This window comes from Helobdella robusta (genome assembly GCF_000326865.2).
Source record: "Helobdella robusta unplaced genomic scaffold HELROscaffold_39, whole genome shotgun sequence".
Lineage (NCBI taxonomy): Eukaryota > Metazoa > Annelida > Clitellata > Rhynchobdellida > Glossiphoniidae > Helobdella > Helobdella robusta.
Genome location: NW_008704865.1, coordinates 1,299,686 through 1,323,488, shown reverse-complemented (window position 1 = coordinate 1,323,488; position 23,803 = coordinate 1,299,686). Strand labels below are relative to the sequence as shown.

The following is a 23,803-nucleotide window of genomic DNA, read 5'->3' as shown; positions in this document are numbered from 1 at the left end:
GATAGATAGATAGATAGATAGATAGATAGATAGATAGATAGATAGATAGATAGATAGATAGATAGATAGATAGATAGATAGATAGATAGATAGATAGATAGATAGATAGATAGATAGATAGATAGATAGATAGATAGATAGATAGATAGATAGATAGATAGATAGATAGATAGATAGATAGATAGATAGATAGATAGATAGATAGATAGATAGATAGATAGATAGATAGATAGATAGATAGATAGATAGATAGATAGATAGATAGATAGATAGATAGATAGATAGATAGATAGATAGATAGATAGATAGATAGATAGATAGATAGATAGATAGATAGATAGATAGATAGATAGATAGATAGATAGATAGATAGATAGATAGATAGATAGATAGATAGATAGATAGATAGATAGATAGATAGATAGATAGATAGATAGATAGATAGATAGATAGATAGATAGATAGATAGATAGATAGATAGATAGATAGATAGATAGATAGATAGATAGATAGATAGATAGATAGATAGATAGATAGATAGATAGATAGATAGATAGATAGATAGATAGATAAATAGATAGATAGATAGATACTGTATCAATTTTTTCAAAATTCAAGAATAATATTGAAAGAATTGTTTAAAATTAAAATCATTAATTATAATTATGGAAATAATTTCATTTAATTTAAAAAACAAAAGTACTAAATATGTCGTCGTTTGTGTTAATACCTGTTTTATTGATTTTGTTATTTCTCTACTGCAGTTATGTTTAAAAATAAATCAGGTATCTTGTTTTCATTGCAAACAAAAATTAATTACTTTCATACGTCAAATTATTAATTTATTGATTAATAAATATTGATATTAAATACAATGTAGAACTAAAAATAAAATATAAGCGAGTAAAAAGGTGAAATATCATTATTAATGATTAAAAATATAGCCTTGAAAATCAGTAAAACTAACAAGCAATATTTGTGCTTGAAAAACAACACAGTGAAATGAATCCATGCAAACGAGCGAACGAACGAACAAACAAACAAACGAATGAACAAACAAACAAACCTACTTTTAATAATATTCCCAATATAATTAGATGGAGACATTATCTTAAAACTTGAACAACGCAACTTTCTCGTTTGAAAAAACCGCATATTACCAGCTGCAATATCGTCCGATGTAGTAGTAGCAGCAGTAGCAGCAGCAGCAGCAGTAGCAGTAGCAGCAATTGTAGTAACAGTAGTAGCAGTAGAACTAATAGTAGTGAAAATGTTAGTTGTAGTAGTAGCAGGAGTAATAGTGTTAGCATCGAATGTATGGTGTGTTTTATTCATTAGGTCTGTTTGAATTCAGTTCTTTCAAATAAAATAGCGCACGCAAGCAATGCTTTCAATTGAAGAGCTTGGGATGTTTATAAATACACTACGCATATTTATGTAAAACTATGAGTTTATGACATACATAGATACACACACACACACACGCACGAACACACAAACACACATGTATACACTATCAGAAATCAATATATACATACACACACACACACACACACACACACACACACATATATATATATATATATATATATATATATATATATAACCATTACAAAATAATAACGTCGCTATAAACAAACATAAAAGAAAATGCAAAATGATATAAATATTTCTGGCCTTGGCGATGATGAAGATGATGATGGGATGATGATAATGATGAAGATGAGGATGGTGTTGAGATAAATAGTTATGCCCTATTAAAAAGAACTCACTAAATAATAATTATAAAACAATATACATATAAACAAATATAAACAATCACATGTGACCAAATTTTAATCGGCAGATCGATAAAAGGGCTTTTGTATTGGCATGTGTGCACGTACGTATTAGAGGTGAGCACGGGAACGGAAATCGCGGGAATGAGTTAAAAAATGGGGAATGGGAATTTTCGGGAACGTTGTCATAAATAGAAATTCGGAAGGGAATCGAGAATGAGAAAAAAAATGGGATGGAATTGGGAACAAATTTCAACTCCTGCTCACCTCTAGTATATATGTGTATGTGCGCACGCGTGTGTGAATGTGAGCTAGTATGCGTTAGCGTATATAACGCACATGTATATGTATGTTGAAAAACGTAAGAAGTTCTGTTCATTCTACATTTGATTGATTATTTGTAAAAAGACTGGACTGACTGAAAGAACATCAATTTGATTGTCCTTGTGTTGCCTTAGCCTAATATAAGCATAATTGGCCATAGGCAGCCATTGTGACAGATTGTGTGTGTGTGTGTGTGTGTGCGCGTGTGTGTGTGCGTGTAAATGAGTATGTGTGTGTACGTGTGCGATTTATTTATTCATATAGTTTATTGCAAAGTTGAAAAATATCACTAAACCATGTAATGAATTCTTTTTAGATAACATAATATTATTTTTGAAGGAAAGATTTTGTAGAGTAAAACTTTAAAAGTAAGTACTTTACAGTAAAGGCTTTTGTACAGTAAAACTTTAAAATATCTACAGAAATAAATCAACAAATTCGCCAAAAAATTATTAAAAATTTTTAACCTCTAATTTCATTCGTATGTTACGAAAAGTTTTGAAATCCACCAAGACAAGTCATGCATATTTTTATCAAGAAACGTTTTTCAGACTGCAACACACGTAACAGCACAAACATGCAACTGACAGAAAAAACTTACAATTTCCTAAGCTTCTCCTACTCTTCTGACTAACAGCAACTGTTGTGTCACCAATCCCATCGCTGATGACAACCAGAATGTTTTCATTGGAGCAGTTGGGAGCTGTCATCGTCAGTTGTCAAACTAGAGTTGGAATATGATGGAAGATCAAGATAGTTAGACTGGAAGAAGATAGTAACAACAACAACAACGTGACATCGTGAGGCCGAAAGCCGCCTTTGTGTTAAAACTTTTAAAATTGGTACAAACTTATTTCGCCACAATTTAAAATACACTAACTCTAATACAAATCAGCAATCATTTTAACGAACATTTTACTTGACAATGTTTCTAAGAATTATTTCACTCTTATATCAAAGACTTGACAAATTCTCAGACGGTATGTGTGTAACATATCATGTGAGCCTAACATAATATAAATGCTTCCTCTTACAAATAATCAGATTGAAAATATAAAAAATCGCATTCATTTTATCTTATCTCAAGTGTAGCCAGCCTAATATACTTAACATAGGTGGATTTTAACGAATTTATATTTCATGTGCCATCACACATCAGCTAGCAATTATAAAATAATCAAATTAGTTTATGCTATTACCATCAGAGTGTCTGGGGTCAGAGATTTTTGCCGGAGTCTGAATTTTGAAAACCCGGAGTCAGATTTTTTAGGGGCCGGAGTCAGATATTTTACATCTAACTCCAACAAATCCAGTTCATACGCACTGATTAGCATGAATAAATTTTAAGCATAAGTGCTTAATTGGTTAGTTAGTTTGTTTGTTGGCTGGTTGGTTGATTGTTTTGCTGGCTGATTGGTTGGCTGGCTGGTTGGTTGGTTGGTTGGTTGGTTGGCTGGTTGGTTGGCTGGCTGGCTGATTGATTTAATAATTATTTATTTGAATTTGAAAAGTCAAATATACAATAGAATTTATAAATGTAGAGCAGGTAAGCCAGTCATAATGAACAAATAAATACATCAAAAATATTTTAAATTAGTCACCAGCCTATCAATCGATCATCCAATCAATCATTTAATCAATTAACGATTTATTCAGTCAGTCAGATAATCAATGCCTACAAATTATATAGCGCCATTTTCAATATTAAAAAGTCACACAGCACATGCATTCCTGCCAAATGAGGCATATTATACACACACATCAGAATAAGGTAGATGAAAATTTCTTCCTAATCACTACAACATGAAACCAATTTCTCCATCATCAGCAAACTCATTAACACTCTAACAAATAATACAAAACTTGTACTGCATTTGTTTCTCTGTGCATGTGTGTGTGTTTGTGTGAGTGAGTGTGTGTGTGTGTGTGTTTGTGTGTGTGTGTGTGTGTGTGTGTGTGTGTGAGTGTGTGTGTGTGTGTGTGTGTGTATGCATCATTGATCAAAGGCAAATGATGATCTTATCAATTTCCTACTGCCATTACAACATTGCATGCAAAACAAATAATCTATTATTATTCAGTATTCTAAACAATTTTTTCAGAGTTACAAAACTACATATTACTACTTACATAGCAATAACAATAATACAGTTAATTCACAGAAAATGGGCTTTTAACAGGCACTTGAAACATTATTGAATGATCAGATTAATTATAATTGAGACTTTAAATAGAAATCCATAACAAAAGTCTTGACATAAATAACGTCATAACTTATTGAAAATATGTTCTCTGTCTCTGTATCCAATACATACATACAGTGTGTGTGTGTGTGTGTGTTGTAATGTATCTGTATCTTCTTAATGATGTGTATTGTCTCATGCATGCCATGTATCATAGAGTATAATACATGATACTTTATCTGTATTTAATTTTAATGAAACCTAGCCAACTTCCAACCAATCCAATGCCAGGCAACATAAAATGAGTGACAATCAGATCAGATCAACATCAAATTAATTATTGAAAACAAGCAGGCAATCAATTTTATAAAAATTTATAAATTAGTTACTAGCGATTTAAAACATTTGAAATTTTTGAATGAATGATCGGCCATTAATAATAATTAACTAAATAAAAATAAAATTAAACTCTAAAGTCTAAACTAAAGAAAGCAAGAATTATTTTATTTCAACTTAATTCCAAAAATATGTGACCAAAGTTTATAATTGAAAAGTTAATCTAAATCAAACCTGTGCTCCAATGAATATTTATTCATCCAAGAAACAATAAAAATGTTTGATAACAGATCGTCACGATATAGTTTCTATTTTAAAAGTTCTCCACAGGATAAAGGACAACAACGACCTAACCATAGCATACACACTCACTTACATACACACAGTTACACACACAATTACACGCACCCACACAGCCTGCTAGCTTTTCCAGGAAGCTGAGATGAGATGAAGATGAGGGTGATAGCTGAATATGTTAATGAGATGAAGTGATGATGCGAATTACTAATGATATTGAGTTGAAATGATAAAAATAATAAAAAAAGATGACAGTGCCACTTTATAGTTATGACAACAAAACACGCTTTTGATAGTTATAATTCCTACACTATATTCACATCTAGACCTTATTTTTTACATTTAAAATTAATAAAGTAGATAATTGTTCGGCTAACTTCGTATTTACTCTCTATAAATAACAAATACATACGTTTGATAACTAAATTATGGTTCAATATTAGTTCTAATTTATTTTAAACCACTTTGGACAGTCATAATTCAATAAAAAGGCCTACCGAAAAAGTATAATTTACTAGTAGGAAGCGCTTGCTTCGTGCCTAATCTAATATCATTAATCGTTTCTGGTTTGTTACCGAACTCCACATTCTTGGTTTTATTGATTCAAGACAATTTGGTTGAAGCACAAATTTTTTTAAAATATAACACACGGCAGCATTTAATAAGAAAACAATTTATTTGTTTATTCGGTTAACACTATCGATATTATTGAAATTATCTATCGCGCAAACGGAAGTGTTGCAAAATCCATAACAAGATAACAAGCAAGCCAATCAGACATGAATCATCACATCAGTTAACAAAAATTATTATTAAGAGTACAAACACAGACACAATCCATCAATCATGTTCTTCATGACCTCAGGGTAGGAGTCAGAAGGAGATGTAAGAATGTTGATGAGGCAGTCATCCATACATTTCATCGTAACTACCTTGTTATCCAATGATCCGTAGCACAACCACTCATCATAAAACGTATTTGCGCTGTTAAAATGCGTGTCGGCGTTGTTATTGGTAAAGATTTCGTCAGTTTTTGTATTTTGTTTCTTTACAAACGTGACGTACTTGCGGTTAATTACCGATACAACGGCAAATAATTTCAATAAATTCGTTTCTGACTGTTCATCTCCCAATGAAGAATTCTCATCTGAACTCGAGGCAGGTTGTGTTTGCTTATTTCGGAGTTTTCTAGTGAAATTAAATTGGAGGTGGAGAGAAGGAACTATGCAAACAGAAGGTGATCTTTTGATTCCTAACACGAAAACTTTAAATTTGTTGGTAGAAAAATTCATTTGCTTTTTTCTCAAGCACGACATTTCAAAAGCTTCTTGAGAATTCAAATATGTCTTTTTGTTATTATTGATGATTAAATCGGATATTACGTGAAATTCAATGTTTTTATAAGTATCAATTGTGAAATCTAAAAAGGATAACAAACAGTTGAATGAATTTTTGTAAACTAAACTCACAAGTTTTTCATTAAATTCTTTATAGATAGGTTGCATGATGCTCATTATGCTTCCTGTTTCCTTCTTATCCAATATAGAAAGATCCTTCCTTAAGACTTGAATAACATTATTGTATATTCTTTCTCTAATTAAACATTTAAGACTAGTTTTAGAATCATCAACGTTAAATAAATTATCAAATGAACTGTTGAAGGAGAACAACGAATACAAAACACTTTCAAAAACATTTAGCTTAACGTTTTCATCATCAGTCCATGGGAAATCCACACCATTAATTAACTGATCCATGAATAAGACATCTTTTGCTCTAACAAGCCCTGCCATGGGCAAAAATAACGCATGTTTTGGTCTGGCAGTAAAATATTTAACATTTTTGTAGATGCCAGTCGCAGAGCCAATTGGGTTATCAAATTCCACACCAGCAAAGCTGCCATTATGGTCAGGTAGTTCTCCAATCCATCTCACATTTCCAAACTCTCCATCATCATTATCATTATACCAGATTATTCTGTCACCCAAACTTAACTGGGAATTGTCTATTAGTGAGTTTGATGGAAATGAAGAGATAGATACATTCAACGAACCTGACAGTGCCTGGCACTGAGCAGCAGAATTGGAAACTCGCTGTAATTTGAGGTTAGACAAAGTTGTAAATTGGGCACAATTTTTTGCACAATCAAAAAATTTTTTCTCTCGATATATTCCACTATGAGCCCCTTTTCCACTGAACTCAGAATTAAGTTCAACTCCAAAATATGTCCCATCTTTGCCAGGAACAGGGCCTTTATATTTTATTTTGCCAGTCAAGTTTGTTTCCGTTTTGCCAATTTTAAGAATTAAAACTTCATCATCCAGCTTGGAACATACACCTTCTTTCAACCAACTTTTCTCGTTAAACACTTCTAGCCTTTTTACGTTTGGCTGAATTGGTCTCAACAAATTAAATTCATCTTCTGAAATCAAGGACTGATGTGCATATGATGAAGATTTTTTGGCAACAACCATTCTTGCGTTTGCTTTTGCTTCGATGAAAATGTCCTCGCCTTCTTCTTTATGCTCTTGTCCATCTTCTCCACATGCACTCGATGAAGTTTCATTTTTTTTCAACAACCAAAGTTGACCAAGATCACTTTCAATGTTTCCGTCGATCGTTGAAAATTCACTAATTTGAACGAAATACATAATAACAAAGGTCAGAAACTTTACACTTTTACAGATTTTCAGTTTAGTTTTTACAATAATAGAAAGTAGAAACATTCGGAATTTCCCATAGAACAAACATTTTAGTTATACATTTGGCACTGTTAACAAAAAGCAGATAAATATTTTTAAATTAAACTAATTATTTATTTATTTTATATAAATAAATTTATTTATTGCGTAATTATTTATTAAAATATTTCAAGAGGGATTATTAAGGGAGAGAGGAATTAAAATCTATTCTAAAAAATATAATACTTTTATTATGAAAGCGATAAACAATAAAAAAATCATTTTTATTGCCCGATCCGTCTCTAGTTATTAAATGAATGAAAGTAGCTGGTAGAGACGTACACACATAAATAATAGGAATATATTTAGTTATATGCCTAATAAAGATTGGCACAACATACGTCATATTAGACACAAAAAATAGAATAATAATCTTTTTCGTCCGCGAAATTTAAATAAATATAAAATGGAGGTGCAACCACAACAAGAAGCTGACGACGATGTCACGGCTACTAACAACAACAACAATGCTGCAGACGCCTGTTCAAATTCTGCACTAACCCTGGATCTGAACAAAATTGACTTACCTACCTTTAGGCAGATGATCAAGCCTTACTTACAAAGGGTTGGTCTGTCTCTCTGCCTTGTTAAACTAACTTTTTGTATTTTTTTTTGTTTTAATTTTAATAACATTACATTACTTACAGATTACACCTGCGTGCAACACCTACACTATTGCACTACTAATGTTATTCCTTAATTTTATTGTGAAGTCAAATAAATTTCCACTTCTCAATGAATCAAATAATTAAAATAAAATTTATGTCATCATATTTATAATTATAAATTTTATAATTATAAACAAAAGAATATTTTACTAATTACTTCTTCCAATATAAATGGAACATTTGTAATGAGTTAATTTAATAATGACTACTCCTTATTTCAGCATATTAATTTAATTAAAATAATAAATAAATAAATAGAGAAAATTTATCTTTCAGCACCAGCTTGAAACAGCTTTATTCTGGTATGACAAATTAGTGACATTGTCAAAAGGTATTTTTATTTTTAAAATTATTTTTAAATTTATTTATTAATAAATTTAATTTATTTACATGTTTACTATATAGTATATATAAACTAAAGCAACATAATTATTCAAAACTTCAATTATAAGGCAAGAGGGACTAACTATTTCTGTTATAAATTAAAACAAAATTTTTTACAAAATCTTTAATCTTATTAATTTTATATACAAAATTTCTAAAATCAGATGTTTAATAAAGTTTTTTATTGATTAAATTAACAAATTTGTAGTTTTTTAAATACTGACAAATAATAAATCAAAAAGCAATTAATAATAAGTTAGACGAAAACCATTGTGATTAAATATCGTTTTAAAGTTATCAAAGATTATCTATTTCATTTTGTTATCTTTTTTTAGGAAATCCGCAAGATGTTTACTGGTATGCAGACACCCTATACAAATCAGGCCAGTACCACAGAGCCTCCAAACTGCTTGAGAGATACAAACTTGATGAGGTTTTGAAGTTTGAGTTTGTTTTTTTTTGCTCTTTTATACTGTTTTTTATTCTCATTTTTATTTGATGGATTATTTTTTTAATGATTGAAAATTTTATTATTATTTAATTAGGCTTTTTATAGTTTTTTGTAAATTTGTTATGATTTATTTTTATTCAAATGAGTTTTATTTTGAATTTAGAGATGTGTTTCAGGGAGGTACTTGAAAGCCAAGTGTCATGTTAGTTCATTCATTCATTCGCTCATTCATTCATTCGTTCATCCATTTTTTCATTCATTTGTTCGATAGTTCATTCATTTATTCACTTATTTGCTAATCTTATTCAATATTTACAAATAATTGAATGACTGACTGGATGGCATATTGATTTTACGATCAATTTGAATTGATTGGGTGTTGTTCTAATTTATTTTTCATTTATTTTTTGTAATTTGCAGTACGAGTCGAAAGACTTCCAAGAGGCCCTGAACATTCTGCAGGATTTTGATGAGAGCGAAAAATCCAAAGATATAAAAAGTGAAAATATTGATGGCATACCAAAAAGTGATGTCAGTTTTCTGTTGTTGCATCTTCTTATCATTGATGTTATTATTCTTATTTATAATTATTTGTTTTTTGCTACGTCAACAAATAACTTTCGACAGTTTTTCATTTTTGCAGCCTTTTGTTGAGTAATTTATACAGTAATTTATTTGAAATCTAGCATACTTACTATTTTTGTTTTCTATTAATTTTTGTTTTTCAAACATGATTACTAATGAGTTTATTAATTAACCTAAGATGTTGGCCAGAAATATTTTGATATTGTAATAATTCTTATGAAATATATCCAACAGGCCTCATTGGAGAGTGCAGTCTTGTTATTGAAAGCAAAGATCTACGAATGTATGGAAAACCGAGAGCTGGCACTGTCCTGCTACAAAAAATCGTTAAAGTTGGATGTGAGGTGCTTTGAGGCTTTCAACAACCTCATCCAACATCAAATGCTCAGTGCTCCTGAAGGTTTGCTCGCACACTGGCACACTCCTTCTTACTGACTGTTGCTTTAGATGAAAATTTCTTATGCTAGCTCTTATAAATAGCTGATTTTGTTAATTGATTGATTGAAAAAATGATTGATTGATTGATTGATTGATTGATTGATTGATTGATTGATTGATTGATTGATTGATTGATTGATTGATTGATTGAAAAGATGATTGATAATCTGATTCACTGACCAATCATTCAACAGAGAAGAAACTAATGCAGCAGTTGAACTTCAACTTATGTGAGGATGAGTCCGAGAGAACACTCACCAAGTACCTCTACAGGAAGATGCTTAAAAAGGTTAAGATACAACTTCATACTTTCTTAGTTCGTAAAATAAATACTCTGTATAATAATTTTGTTAAATAACTGTTGAGACTTTTTGAGGAAAATGTAATAATAATAATAATAAAATCATAATCACGTGATCAGTACAACAAGCCACAGGACGTTTCAAATGAGATAGACCAACTTAACGACAACTTCGACGTTTTGGTGTCGAAGGCAGAACAACTCTTTTACAACTGCGAGTTCAACAACTGCTTCAAAATAACCTCTGGGTCTGTTGTTTCTTATCATCGTAAATTCTCGTAAATATTGTCAAAACCAGCACCATCATATGATTATCATTACAATCAACATCATAGTCTTATTTGTTGTGATAGTGTCCACAGCTCCAATTCATCATAACAGCCATCATCACATGGATTCACCGTCCAAATCATCACCACAAACGCTTTAGGATCTTGAAATCAGATCCATACAATCCATCCTGCTTGCCTGTCCATATAGCTTCATTGGTGGAACTCAGAAAAACAAAGGGTCCGTCGTTACAACGATATTGTTATTGTCATTAAATTTTTATTGGTAGTATAATTGAGTGTGTTTGTGTCTGTGTGTGTGTGTGTGGTGTGTGTGTGTGTGTGGTGTGTGTGTGTATGTCTGTGTGTGTGTGTTTGCATAAGTTATTGGCACGTTCTTTTGGGAGGTGTGTATATATGCATTAGACGTGTGCCTCTGAAACCACATTGAAAACTTATAGTACCTACAGAGTTAAAAAGGCAATCCCACATCAACTGTCATACAGTTTCTAAGTTTCATCCTCGTTTTCATATACTTGTTGATTCTTATTATATTTTGTGCAATAAGCTTTTGTGTAGCTTGATGTTTTTATTTTTAATATTCAGAGTTATTCTACCTCGCTCACAAGCTCGTCGATTTGTATCCCAATAAAGAAGTAATTTTATTTTGATTTCTCTATTTCATTTTAATATTTAGTTGACAGTTTGTGGTTATTCCATCAATGTACTACCTGATGCTCTTCCGATTCTAATAACTTGAAAACATCAGCCAGCAGCAAGCCCCAAAATTGTTCTTCATCAAATAAAAGCCTTCACCTCATCAGAAAAATAATCAGAAAAATAATATCCACCCATATTAAGCAATCATTCATTGAGGTTTGAAGACACATCCATCCCGCCACTATTTATTACCGTCACAGATATCCTGGTTTGCAGTCGGCGCCTATTACTTCCTCATCAACAAGCACGAACCAGCCCGCCGGTACCTCAGCAAGTCGACCACCTTGAACAGAGTGTTCAGTCCAGCCTGGCTCATGTACGGGCACTCATTCGGTGTCGAGAACGAACACGACCAGGCCATGGCTGCATACTTCTCGGCGTCTAAACTCATGGAAGGGTATTTCATTGTGCTGTCGTTCGTCAGAGTTCTTGCCAATGTTGTCGTTATTTTGATCAGGCTATTTCTGTCTCATTACTTTTTCTCATTTGTACCAATAACTTTTTTGTTGATTTTATTGCTTGTTTTATCTCATTTTACTTGCTCACGATTTTCACTGCAACTGTTGTTGTTGCATGCAATCAGCTGCCACCTTCCCCTCCTATACATCGGGCTGGAGTATGGACTGACCAACAACTCTAAATTAGCAGACCGGTTCTTCACTGAGGCGCAGAAGATAGCTCCCGAAGACCCGTTTGTTCTGCACGAGATTGCAGTCATTGCATTTCAAAATCAACAGTTCGTGCTTTGTGCAGCTGTTGAAAAATTGTTTAATTTCGTCTGATATCTTCATCACTTTCATTTTTTAATTCAATTTAAAATGATTGTCGTCGTCGATAACGTTATAAATATTCATTAAAATTATTAATCATCAATGTCTCCTGTGATATCACCTGCTTAGCAATGTCGCATTTTTATTAAAAATGGTTAAAACTGATAAAACGCAATCAGTCAAATAACTTGATGACTTCTGCTCTAGATATGCAGAAGCTGAGAATCATTTCTTGAATGCATTGAACAAGTTTGTCGCATCACCTCAAAGCTTGAAGTCAGACAAATGGGAGCCTCTATTTAATAATCTCGGTCATGTCAGCAGGAAGCTCAAGTCAGTCTTTCGAGTTCCTCTTCTTACATAGGTTTCAGATGTCGTTATATTGAGCTATGTAAAATTTTAAGATGTGACTTTTTGGAGTGTTTTGAGAGAAATTTTAAAATATTTTTTTTGATTTGTTGACGGGCAACAATATAACAGCTTTTAAATCAACTGTTTCAGTTTAATAATATAAAGATCTGCGGTGGTGATGTTCGTAATTATAAAGCGAAGGCACTACAGCATCATTAATATTTGGAATATTTTTCATCTGAATATCAATTTTTTGAAATTATTCTTATATAAAATACAAAACAGGAAATTTCAGAATTCTATAAAGTACCACAAAGAAGCTCTCACCTTGCTTCCCAACAATTCTTCAACGTACTCAGCTCTTGGTTACACATATGCTCTCAGTGGCGACTACCAGTCGTCCATCGATTGCTTTCATAAGGTTCATAGTGCACAATGTTTGGTCTTTTGTAGAATTCAATTTATATCCCAGCGAGGAATTTGTTGGTTTATTGGTCTTCTGTTTGGTTGATTAAATGGTTGAATGATTGATAATCTTAATTAATGATTTGTAAGGATGTGATGTTTGCTTCAGAGCATATAGCACTGTCAACACTTGTTCAGTTTGACATAAACCTCTTATCAAAATGAATAAAATGTTGATGAACGGCAGTCTCTGGCAATACGCAAAGATGATGCCTTCACGACGACGATGCTCAACATGGTCGTCGAACATTTCATGAATGAATACAAACCATATCCAGGTTATCCATCTCATTATTTATTCATTTGCTGGGGAGACTATTGCTATGTAACTTCGTCTGTTTACTTGCAGAATTCATAATAGGTCGACATTTCATTCTAAATTTTGCACTCTTCTAATTTTTTTCCTATTTGTTTCATGCCATCTTTAGGGAAAATTAGCTATTATAGATCATTGCTTAAATATATTTGTTTATGTTCCACACAAAAATTTGTCATATTAAATTTTTGCCGTGAGCAAATTATTTTCTGTTGCACCAACGTTTACAGAATTTTCAGACGCCCTCCCGTTTTTTACCCCTGCCGACACCATTCCAAAATATCTTGGGAGTTCAAAAGTTGAAGTGACGAAGAGCGAAAGTAGCAGCATAACGCTCGATGACACGGAAGAACCGCTAGCCGTCAAGGAGGTCTCCATGATCCAAGACGAGGAAATGGAAGATGTTTGATATTCTGATTGACGATATCAGTCTTTTTCTAGTTATAATGAAATTAAATCGCATTATTCAATTCAACTGATCACTTTCGATACTTTCAATAAATTCTGTTCTTGCCTTTTGTTATATAAAAATGCAACGACTACAGTCCCAAATTTCGTGCTATACTTTTCTGACACAATAAACCGGAATCACTTTCAGTTTTTCTTATATTGATATTAAGACATCCACCAAAATTTGAATTGAAAATTGAAATGAACGTATCGCATACGCGTTGCACAAATGCAATGATACCGAGCACTTTCTGGCTAATGTTCGGTGCGAAATCGTTCGACACGGCAAACGCATACTAGCTGTTATACCACACCAGGCTCCCAAACGCATTCTAGAAAAAAGTAACATGCTTCCACTTCCGATTGAACAGTCCAAAGACCCTGCTCATTGTTTCTGTCATGGCACAGACTCATTTTTTAAAAACGATTACTAGACAAACACCTCAAAAGTAAGATTTGTTTTTCCATGAATATAGTGTTGCGCAATAAAGTAGCTTATCAAAAGAGACATACAAGTAATCATCGGAGATATCTGCTTAAGTCGGAACCTTTTGAAGACTCGTAGACACTCAAAGCTCGTTTCAAGCTCAATCTTGATGTCATCATTTGGTTTTTAACGCCTAAAAAATACACACTTGAAAGTACACTTTTTCAATCGATATCTAATTCTACTTTTCAAAAATCATAATAAAATAAAAAAGATACAATAGTTATTTATAAGAGCAGTCAGTTGTCATCAACCTCTACAAATGTAATTCTAAAATATCATGTAATGGTATAAAAACATTTGTTTGAGTGTCCTCACAAAATATGTTGTTATCACTTTATCAGACCTAAGTATCTAAAACTGAACGTAAGGATGCGTAATAACATAATTCAACAATTAATTTCATTTTCACGATTCAAGATGTGAATTTAATGTGGTTCCAAAAAAAATAGAAATAATAATTATTGATACAAATTGGCTAACATGGCAAATTGACTGCTTAACTTTTAGCATGGTCAACAAAAAATAGCTAATGAAACCGTCAGATTAATTAGCATAATTAAAAAAAAAATATTTAAAAAACTAAAAGCAACAAACAATTAAGCGTGTATATATTTATATAAATAATTTGTGCGCCTTATTGCAGACACAGACCAAACAATACAAAATGATGATAGCTACACACACACACACGCGCGCGCGCGCGCGCGTTTACGTTTATGCCATAAAAAGATAAATCGTGTACACGTTGGAGCACTCATTTAATTATTTCCATGTTCTATAACTTAAATTTATACGATTATGAACAAGAATCATTTACCAGTCTTACAATATATGGCAAACAGTGACTTAAAATAATATGAGACGAAATAATTTATCAAAGCAGAGAATGACAATGAAATTTGGGAATAATAATAAATCAGAACGCTAGAAACTTGTCACTTTCACGATGGTAGAAATAATAATAAATTAAGATTAATGTAAATAGTTGCCATTTGCGTGATCAGTCAATCAGTAGATTGGATGGATGGTTCAGACAATCAGCCAAGGAAGGACAACCATCCCTTGCTTGAATTTTTCGACTGCAAAACCTGCGAAGAGAGTTTTATTTGATGTATATTAAATAGCATTCTGACAAGTTACTAAGTTTACACATCGGTATCTAAGTGATGGCATCTAGGATTATGTTAATACAAATGAATAGGAATGAGCAAAAAGGTTAAGAAAGAAACATCACATACTGAGTTGTCGCCATTGCTGAATGATGATAATGATGAAACCTTCACTAGAGATTTTTTCATCTCAAATGTTGCCACCTCCTAAATAATTAATGTACAATAAACAAAACCCTGACATTAAAATCTCAATAAAGTAACAACAAACAAGCACACATAATTCAGTTTTATAAGAATGAAACACATAACAACATCTATTTTCGAAAAAAAAGAAACATCAACAAACAACTACCAACAAGAAAGCACCATGACAAGAACAATGCAACAACAAAAAAACCCACATCTCCTTTCTGGTCAAGTAGTACAGTGTTGTTGACTTCGGCAACGTGCCATGACTGACCCTTCATGACCAAATCACTGGGTGGTGCATGCACCTTGTCTGCATCAGCACTCCAAACCTTTGTATGAAAGATTTTTATAATTTAAACTTTGTGTAACTAACTATTCAACAAAGAAACTACGGTTGCCTTTACAACATCAATTTCATAAGTGAAAATGATACCAAAAGAGTGAGCAAAATTATTTTGATAAAAATTGAAATGGCAAGATAAGATTTAGCTTAAAGATTTTGCAAATTTTTGACAAAAACTTGATTTTTTCACAAACGCTATAACCAATTCACCAGTAAAAAACACATCCAAAAATTGACTTGAAAAATCAGTTGCATCAACAATTGAGCATAAGCGTTATTTAATGGAATAGAAGCAACCATTAAAATAAAATAATAATTGACAGCAAGTACAACTATAGCAACAATAGAAGAATAAGAAGAAAGTGTGAACTAACAGTAACAGTAGAGCCAGGTTTTAAGAGAAGATTCCTGTGGAACTTGTATGTTGTCTCATTGTCACCACTGCTGTGCTTCAGCTGCCATCCACCTAGAGCCAGCTCCTGTTTATTATTTTAACCCAAATATCATAGATACAAAATGATTAGAAATGAAAGGACACAAAATGAAGGAGTCTGAATGAATCAACCTTTTCATCAGAAGTATTACTGAGTTTGATGAACTTTCCTTCAGGGTCAACAGCCTCAAATTTGACAATATCATTGGTGACAGATGAGCACACAAACTCAGATGAAGTTGCCACTGATGCAATGCTCGTATCTGCGCCGACATCAGAACTATCCAGCAATCTTGATGAAAACCTTTCAGACTCATCATCATCGTAACGCTTCCTCTTTCTCGATGAATCACTTCCAGCAGAACTGTACCTTACTCCTACGACACCTTTCAATCTGAAATTTATAAATTTTTAAAAATCAACAAAAATATATACTTAATCATACTTGAATAGATTAAAATTTTTCAATTTCCAATTCTGAAAGTATTAAATTAGTTATTGAAAGAGAAATGTTGATCCCGATAAGACACCTACCTGGACTCCTCACTCTCAAGAAGTTTCCTGTAGGCAGCGATCTCAGTGTCCAGCTTGATCTTCGTGTCCATGAGATCTCTGTACTCTTCCATCTGCTCCTCGATTGTCTTCTTCAACAGACGAATTTGTACATTGAGAGAATCCAATTCAGCTGCATGTTCATCTTTTGCTGCTTTCAACCTAATCTCCAGATCTCTTATAATGGTTTCATAATCGTGGAGCTGTTATGTGCAATAATAACTTTATTAAAATAATATAAGCAAAATGTATTTTTGAGATAAACAAGCACAACAGCTTTTCATTAAAACATCTATTTCTTCTTAACTAACTATTACCACTCAGCCCATGATAATGACACCAATCACTGAACAGTAAGCACACATTAATCCAAAATGCACTCATTCACACATAGCAGTAATTGCAAACATTTTAACCAGATAACACATTAGCATCTTTTGCATATGTCCTGTTATCAGCAGGAACAATATGAAGGTGCACTCAACAAACATCCATTTATAATTGTCAGACCAAAGAACATTCATTATTACAGTGCTTCTCAAAGTGGTGGTCCGCGGACCAATAGCTGCCGGTCTGCGGCGAGGTTCCAAAAATTTTGAAAATTAATCAGAAAATTCATAGCATAGCTTGGACAGCAACGCAATTGCGAAAGTCATTGTTATTACTAGTAGATGAGTTTAAAGGTAAGCAAGTTCACGAATGCATATGCATGACTATAATTAATATTCAATGTGATAACGCGAAAGGACACGTGACCAATTAACTATCGGATCCAACTTAAATATTCAATCTTTCTTTATCAGCTATTTGCATATGTTCAGAGTAAAATTGATAAAAACCCGGTAAAACTAGAAGTTAACAACGTTATTGCTAAATTAAAATATATTTGTAATTTTGAAATTTATATATAAATTGAATAACTCATTTTGCAATTTATTAAATTTTATTCAAATTAATATATAAAGTTGCTAGAACTGTTGTCAGGTTGGTTCAGATTTTATTTAATATTTTCATTTTATTTTGATGTTATCAAGACCGCTAATTTGTTTTCTTGAAAGTAAAAGTTTATTTTATTCAAAAATAACTACTTTAGGCATGGCGAAACAAGGCCCGATAGACAAATTTTTGAAAAGGAAACGTCAGGAAGAGAATTTGATATATGAAAGCAGTGACGATTCTTCAGTTTCAGACAATGAAAATGGCATCGTAAAGGCAATTGGTATTGAAACGTGTGCAACAAAACGTATTAGAACTAGCTTCATTCGAAAGTACGATGAATCATACATTCAATTTGGCTTCATGCTAATGGACGATGGAACAGAGTTGAAACCGCAGTGCGTTATTTGCAGCGAGGTTTTGTCGAACGAAGCAATGAAGCCATCAAAACTAAAAAGACATTTAAATACCAAACACAAAGACATTTGCACAAAACCAAAAGAATATTTTGAGAGAAAACGCATTGATCTGAAGAGTCGCCAAAAACAAATGTTTCGTATTTCCCATATAAACACGTGTGCGCTACGAGCTTCATATAAAGTAGCTCTGCGAATTGCCAAAGCGAAAAAGGCATTCACAATTGGTGAAACGTTAATAAAAGATTGCATCAAAGATGTCTGTTTTGAGATGCTGGATGAGCAGGCTTCAAAAAAAATAGACCAGGTGCCACTTTCAAACAGTACTATTGGTCGATGCATTAGCGATATGGCAGAAGACATTGAAGAGCAGCTAGTTGAACAAATGAAACTTACAAAGTATTATTCTTTGCAGCTGGATGAAAGCACAGATGTGGCCAATATGGCTATTTTGTTAGTTTATGTTCGTTTTGAATACGAAGGAGATTTAAAGGAGGAATTTTTCTTTTCAGCATCACTCCCAACAAATACAAAACTGTCAGTGAATATCATTGGTAAAGGAATAGATTTCAAATATTGTGTTGGTGTCTGTTCAGATGGTGCTGCAGCAATGACTGGAAGTTATTCTGGTGTTGTAACTAAAATTAAAGCAATAGCACCGGAGTGTAAAGCAACACATTGTTGCATTCACCGAGAAAGTTTAGCAGTGAAGAAAATGTCAGATGAACTGAATAATGTGCTCAGCGAAGTAGTCAAAATAGTAAATTATGTGAAAGCAAATGCACTAAATTCAAGACTTTTTGCCAGATTATGTGAAGAAATGGGGGCTGATCATAAACATCTATTGTTACACACTGAAGTGCCTTGGCTATCCAGAGGAAAGGTTCTCGCAAGAGTATTTTAATTAAAAAATGAACTAGCAGAGTTTCTGCAGGTTAAAAAGCCCATCTGGTCAGAATTACTTATGAATATCAATTGGCTCGCAAAATTGGCTTATTTGTCAGACATATTTGCATTATTAAATGATCTCAATGTTTCAATCCAAGGGAAAATGGCGACTGTTTTTACGATGGCTGATAAAATTGAAGGACAAAAAAGAAAGCTAAAATCTTGGATAAAAAGATTGGAAAAAGAATGTTTCGAAATGTTTTTTAATTTAGCTACAGTCATTGATGAAGCAGGCAAAGGATTTGACATCAAAAGTTTGAAAACCTTAATCATTGAGCATCTGTCCAGCTTATCTGAACGGTTTGAATTTTATTTTCCTACGGAGGATGACCCACGAATAGGAAAGACATGGATCAGAAATCCTTTTGTTGAACATAAGGAAAATTTGACTGTTAAGTTGGAAGATAAAATTTTGGAGCTTGCTGCTGACCAAGGCCTAAAAATGAAGTTTGAAAATACATCATCTCTTTCCGCTTTCTGGATCAGCATCAAGTCGGAATACCCAGAGCTCACTGACGAAGCAATAAAAACCCTTCTTCTTTTCCCTTCTACTTATTTATGCGAAGTTGGATTTTCATGTTTGACTGCAATGAAAACAAAATACAGAAACTGTTTGGAAGTTTGTTCTTCGCTACGTGTGGCACTGTCTTCGTTTCAGCCACGTCTTGAGGAATTAATAAATAGAAAACAAGCTCATTCATCTCACTAATTTTTTACAACAATTTTTATTTTCTAATGTCAAAATATTTTTTATTGTTATTTCATTTTGAACAAAGTTATACAAAAAAGATTCAAATTTTGTAAAATTGATAACACTTCGCATATATATATATTCCTGTTAGATTCGTTGCCGGTCCGCCGAACCAAAAAGTTTGAGAAGCACTGCATTATTACACCCTCAGCATAAACATTTGCTATCAAAAAATACAGAACCAGTGATAAATCAGTGTCTCTCAACTCTCAAGTATACCAAATTTTGTATTTCAGGATATGAACTATTAAAAAACAAATGTATTTGAAAATCTTTGGATAATTACTGTAATCTTGATATAACAATTCTTAAACTTAAAAAAAAGAAAGCATGTAGAATCATAAAAAAAAAACAGATTAACCATCAAATACAAAACATGCACTTGATTTTCATACACTTCCTTAGAAACATCAAGAGTCATGCTACCTAATACATGCACATCATATTGACAGATAAGCAGAAATAATGGAAAACCTTGTTGTTCAGTCTGGATACATCAATAAGCAGCTCTTCAATCCTCTTCTTTGAATTCTTAAGGTCACTCAAATTCTTCTCCGAGTTGCCTTCATTTCTAGAGGCTGCATCTCTTAATTCTGCATACTAGTTGGATGTCATGATAGTATGAACAATATATTATTATTGATGCTGACATGTTATCGCTGCATTACAAAATTAAATGAGAACATATAAATGTACAATAATATTAAAATTAATTATTTACAATTTCTACTAGAAAGAGAGCTAAATGGGAGAACTTGTCAAAAATGTATACTAAAAATAAACTAACACTCAAAATAAAAAATATACCTATGAAAATTAATTAACCAAATAATATATATTCAGAGCAAACTTACGCAATCTAAGTATTTTAAACCAAATTTACAAGTTCAACATTATAGCATATGAAATTTTGTAATGAAGTGAACAGGCAAGAAACCTTCTTCTCGAAGACTGCCTCCGTCTCGAGCCTCATCGATCTGATCTGGTCTTCATTTTCTGCTCGTATCTGCTGCAAGGCCTCCATCAGCCTGCTGTCATATTCATCCTGCAGACGATGGTCTGTCTCCTCGACTACAACGTGAGATTTCGTAATTGTTTCTGAGATTTCCTTTTTATTTTTAATTATTATATTATAATCAACTATCATACTTTTAAATGAAAATTTTAAATAATTATGAATTTATTTAATCTAATTAGTGTTTAAAAGATGAATAAATTATAGGCACAAAAAAGTCTACTTGAATAATTAATTGACAATTAGAACATTTAAAAGTAGAAACTATAAAAATTTAGAATATTAGAAAAATATTACTTGTCGATGAAGCTGGTCCTTGAAATCCATATCTTCCTTGAAGCTTTGAAATCTATTCTCAAGGTCAATTCGACTTACCATCTCCTCCTCCAAATTCTTCTTAGCTGCAGCTAAATTCCTATTTGCATTATCAAGCTCCTTTTTCATTTTCTGAAAAATAAAAATAAAGGGTAGCCCATGGAACTAATTTTTCAAATATATAATTATATATATAATATATTATTAAATATCATTGCCTGGAGATTTTAATTTTAAAAGAAGTAATTAATATCCCACATTGAATTCCTCTTCCCAATGTTTCCTCATTGCAAGGGCATCACCCAATCTTGCCTGCAGGTCAGCAACCTGAGCTTCAGCTGATGCTGCTTTTTGTGTGACAAGTGCTAAATCACCATCCCGAATCTTTAGTCTAAAAATTGAATATTTGAGCTTCAAATTTTAAAAGATTTTTGAGAACAGTATGAAATAACATAACACACATACATAACTTTTTAAATATATAAACACACAAAAAAATTAAGACAAACTAGAATACTGGTTTTTAAATCTAAATAATGATATAAATAAAAAAACTTTATTTCTAAAATAAATTACATACCTGTCTTTCAGTTCCTCAATCTCCTTTTTCTGTGTCAAAGTCTCAACCTGCAACTTGACCTTTTCCTTTGAAACATCGTCCAACAACTTTCGAGCACTGGCCAATTCTTCCTCGAACATTCCCTTAATTTTCGAAGTCTCCTTGACCACGCATTCATCTTTGCTGGTAATGATACGAGTAAGTCTGCCGTTCTCAACTTCCAACGTCCTAACTCTTTCAATATAATTGGCCAGACGATCATTCAATCCGGCCAGCTCATTCTTTTCCTGGAGCCTAGACAGGACAGTTGGAGATGGAGGTCGATTAGAACCCGGCGTACTGCGGAAGCTTTGCGAGGCCGACAATGGCGTCGAAGTAGTCGTTGAACTTTTCGTCACGATAGTCGAGGACGAAGCCGTAGATTTTTTTGATCGATTCGACATAGCCGATCTCAATGTTAAATTCAACAAACCAACTTAATTGAACAAATTAAATCTCAACTACTCCAAAATGGCCGACGATATAACCCACGCGCTAAAACGATCACGTGACGATCTCACAAGTTCGCTAGATTTACTTTTGAATCAGCCAATGATGTCCGCGTAAATCTATTTATAATTTTAAAGCACACTTAACATATGACGGTTGTCATATTATTTATATAGAATAATTACAACTTATACAATAAAACAGATATATATATATATACTATAAATATTTATAAATATTATGTTTTATAAATATATATAAATATATATAAAAAATATATAATAATGATATTAATGGATGAATATATATTATATATATACATTATATATGTATATAAAAAGTTGAAGATCGTAATATCTAATTAAATTAAATAATTATTGATATATATAAATATATATAATATATATAATATATATATATATATATATATATATATATATTCTTGCATGTGCACAAAGTTGAAGATCGTAATAACTAATTAAATGGCCGTTAAGTATTCACATTTAACAAACGAAGAATTAACATTGTAGAGACGCAGTATATATGTACTGAGCATTTGGCCACATACACAACGTATCAATTCGAACACCGAAGATGGTAATAGATAGGAATACCAAAAAAGTTTTTTTGTTCTATTGTGCTTAAGTGTTCTATCATGCTTATCATAAATTAAAATTTTGGTTTTGAACTCAAGAAACTTGACGATGATTTACCATCTACCGTTTGAAAAATTCGAAAAATTGAGCAGAAAGCTAACTAACGCGGAACATGCTGTGCTTTTTATCAATATTCAAATTTCAAATTCAAATAATCTTTTATTCAGTAAAGTATCATTAAATACATAATACTAGGAGACCCGAAGTTTGCACTTGTTGGGCCACCGAAACAGAAATTGGAATAAAATTCGAACAAAGATAAACAATAAGTGATAAAAAAGAAAGAAAAAAAATAGAACCAAACAAAATAGTAATAATTAATCGACAAAAACCTTAGGAACCAAATGAAAACAATAGCAGGGAATTAACCGGTAATGAAAGAGGAAAAATGATTCGTTAAGATTAATTGATAAACTGAATTTTTAAATAAACCAGCAGTATTCAAATTTTTTACGTGAATTGGTAATAAGTCCCAAAGTCGACAAGAGACATGAAAGACGGAATTAATAAAAAAGTTAGTACGAGGTTTAGGAAAATAAAAATCTATATTATGTCTTAAAAATATTGATCGATTATTGATTAAATGATTTAATTGGTGGCACAAGGAAGGACAAAAATTTAATTTAAATAATTTATAAAAAAAACATTAACGTGAAAAGAATGTGTAACTGGTAAACTTTTAAAATTCCAGATGATATAAACAAATGACTGATATGCTCAAATTTTGGTAACCCAAACAAAATACGAATAAAATAATTTTGACAAAGATTCA

General features: G+C 32.1%; 3 protein-coding genes across 3 annotated transcripts; 1 reads left to right on the top strand and 2 right to left on the bottom strand.

Moving 5' to 3' along the window:
• Window positions 1-5,730: 5,730 nt before the first annotated feature.
• On the bottom strand, window positions 5,731-7,569 carry HELRODRAFT_176782 (hypothetical protein; the record flags this gene model as incomplete). Its single annotated transcript, XM_009024123.1, has 1 exon — window positions 5,731-7,569. One exon carries the CDS (start codon window positions 7,567-7,569, stop codon window positions 5,731-5,733), a length of 1,839 nt encoding a protein of 612 aa, XP_009022371.1.
• A 320-nt stretch (window positions 7,570-7,889) lies between these two features.
• HELRODRAFT_113698 (hypothetical protein) lies at window positions 7,890-13,974 on the top strand. The gene is made up of 16 exons (XM_009024122.1): window positions 7,890-8,224; window positions 8,604-8,658; window positions 9,047-9,144; window positions 9,326-9,364; window positions 9,583-9,693; window positions 9,982-10,147; window positions 10,380-10,474; window positions 10,607-10,734; window positions 10,917-10,996; window positions 11,362-11,411; window positions 11,676-11,872; window positions 12,059-12,211; window positions 12,453-12,578; window positions 12,882-13,017; window positions 13,249-13,339; window positions 13,608-13,974. The coding sequence occupies exons 1-16, from the start codon at window positions 8,066-8,068 to the stop codon at window positions 13,784-13,786; spliced, it is 1,863 nt and encodes a 620-aa protein (XP_009022370.1). The 5' UTR covers window positions 7,890-8,065; the 3' UTR covers window positions 13,787-13,974.
• A 498-nt stretch (window positions 13,975-14,472) lies between these two features.
• Window positions 14,473-22,585, bottom strand: HELRODRAFT_113696 (hypothetical protein). The gene is made up of 11 exons (XM_009024121.1): window positions 21,908-22,585; window positions 21,586-21,718; window positions 21,310-21,459; window positions 20,935-21,105; window positions 20,472-20,597; window positions 16,929-17,149; window positions 16,527-16,788; window positions 16,336-16,440; window positions 15,831-15,947; window positions 15,556-15,633; window positions 14,473-15,406 (listed from the first exon to the last, which is right to left on the bottom strand). Exons 1-11 carry the CDS (start codon window positions 22,327-22,329, stop codon window positions 15,347-15,349), a joined length of 1,845 nt encoding a protein of 614 aa, XP_009022369.1. The 5' UTR covers window positions 22,330-22,585; the 3' UTR covers window positions 14,473-15,346.
• Between the last annotated feature and the right edge of the window lie 1,218 nt (window positions 22,586-23,803).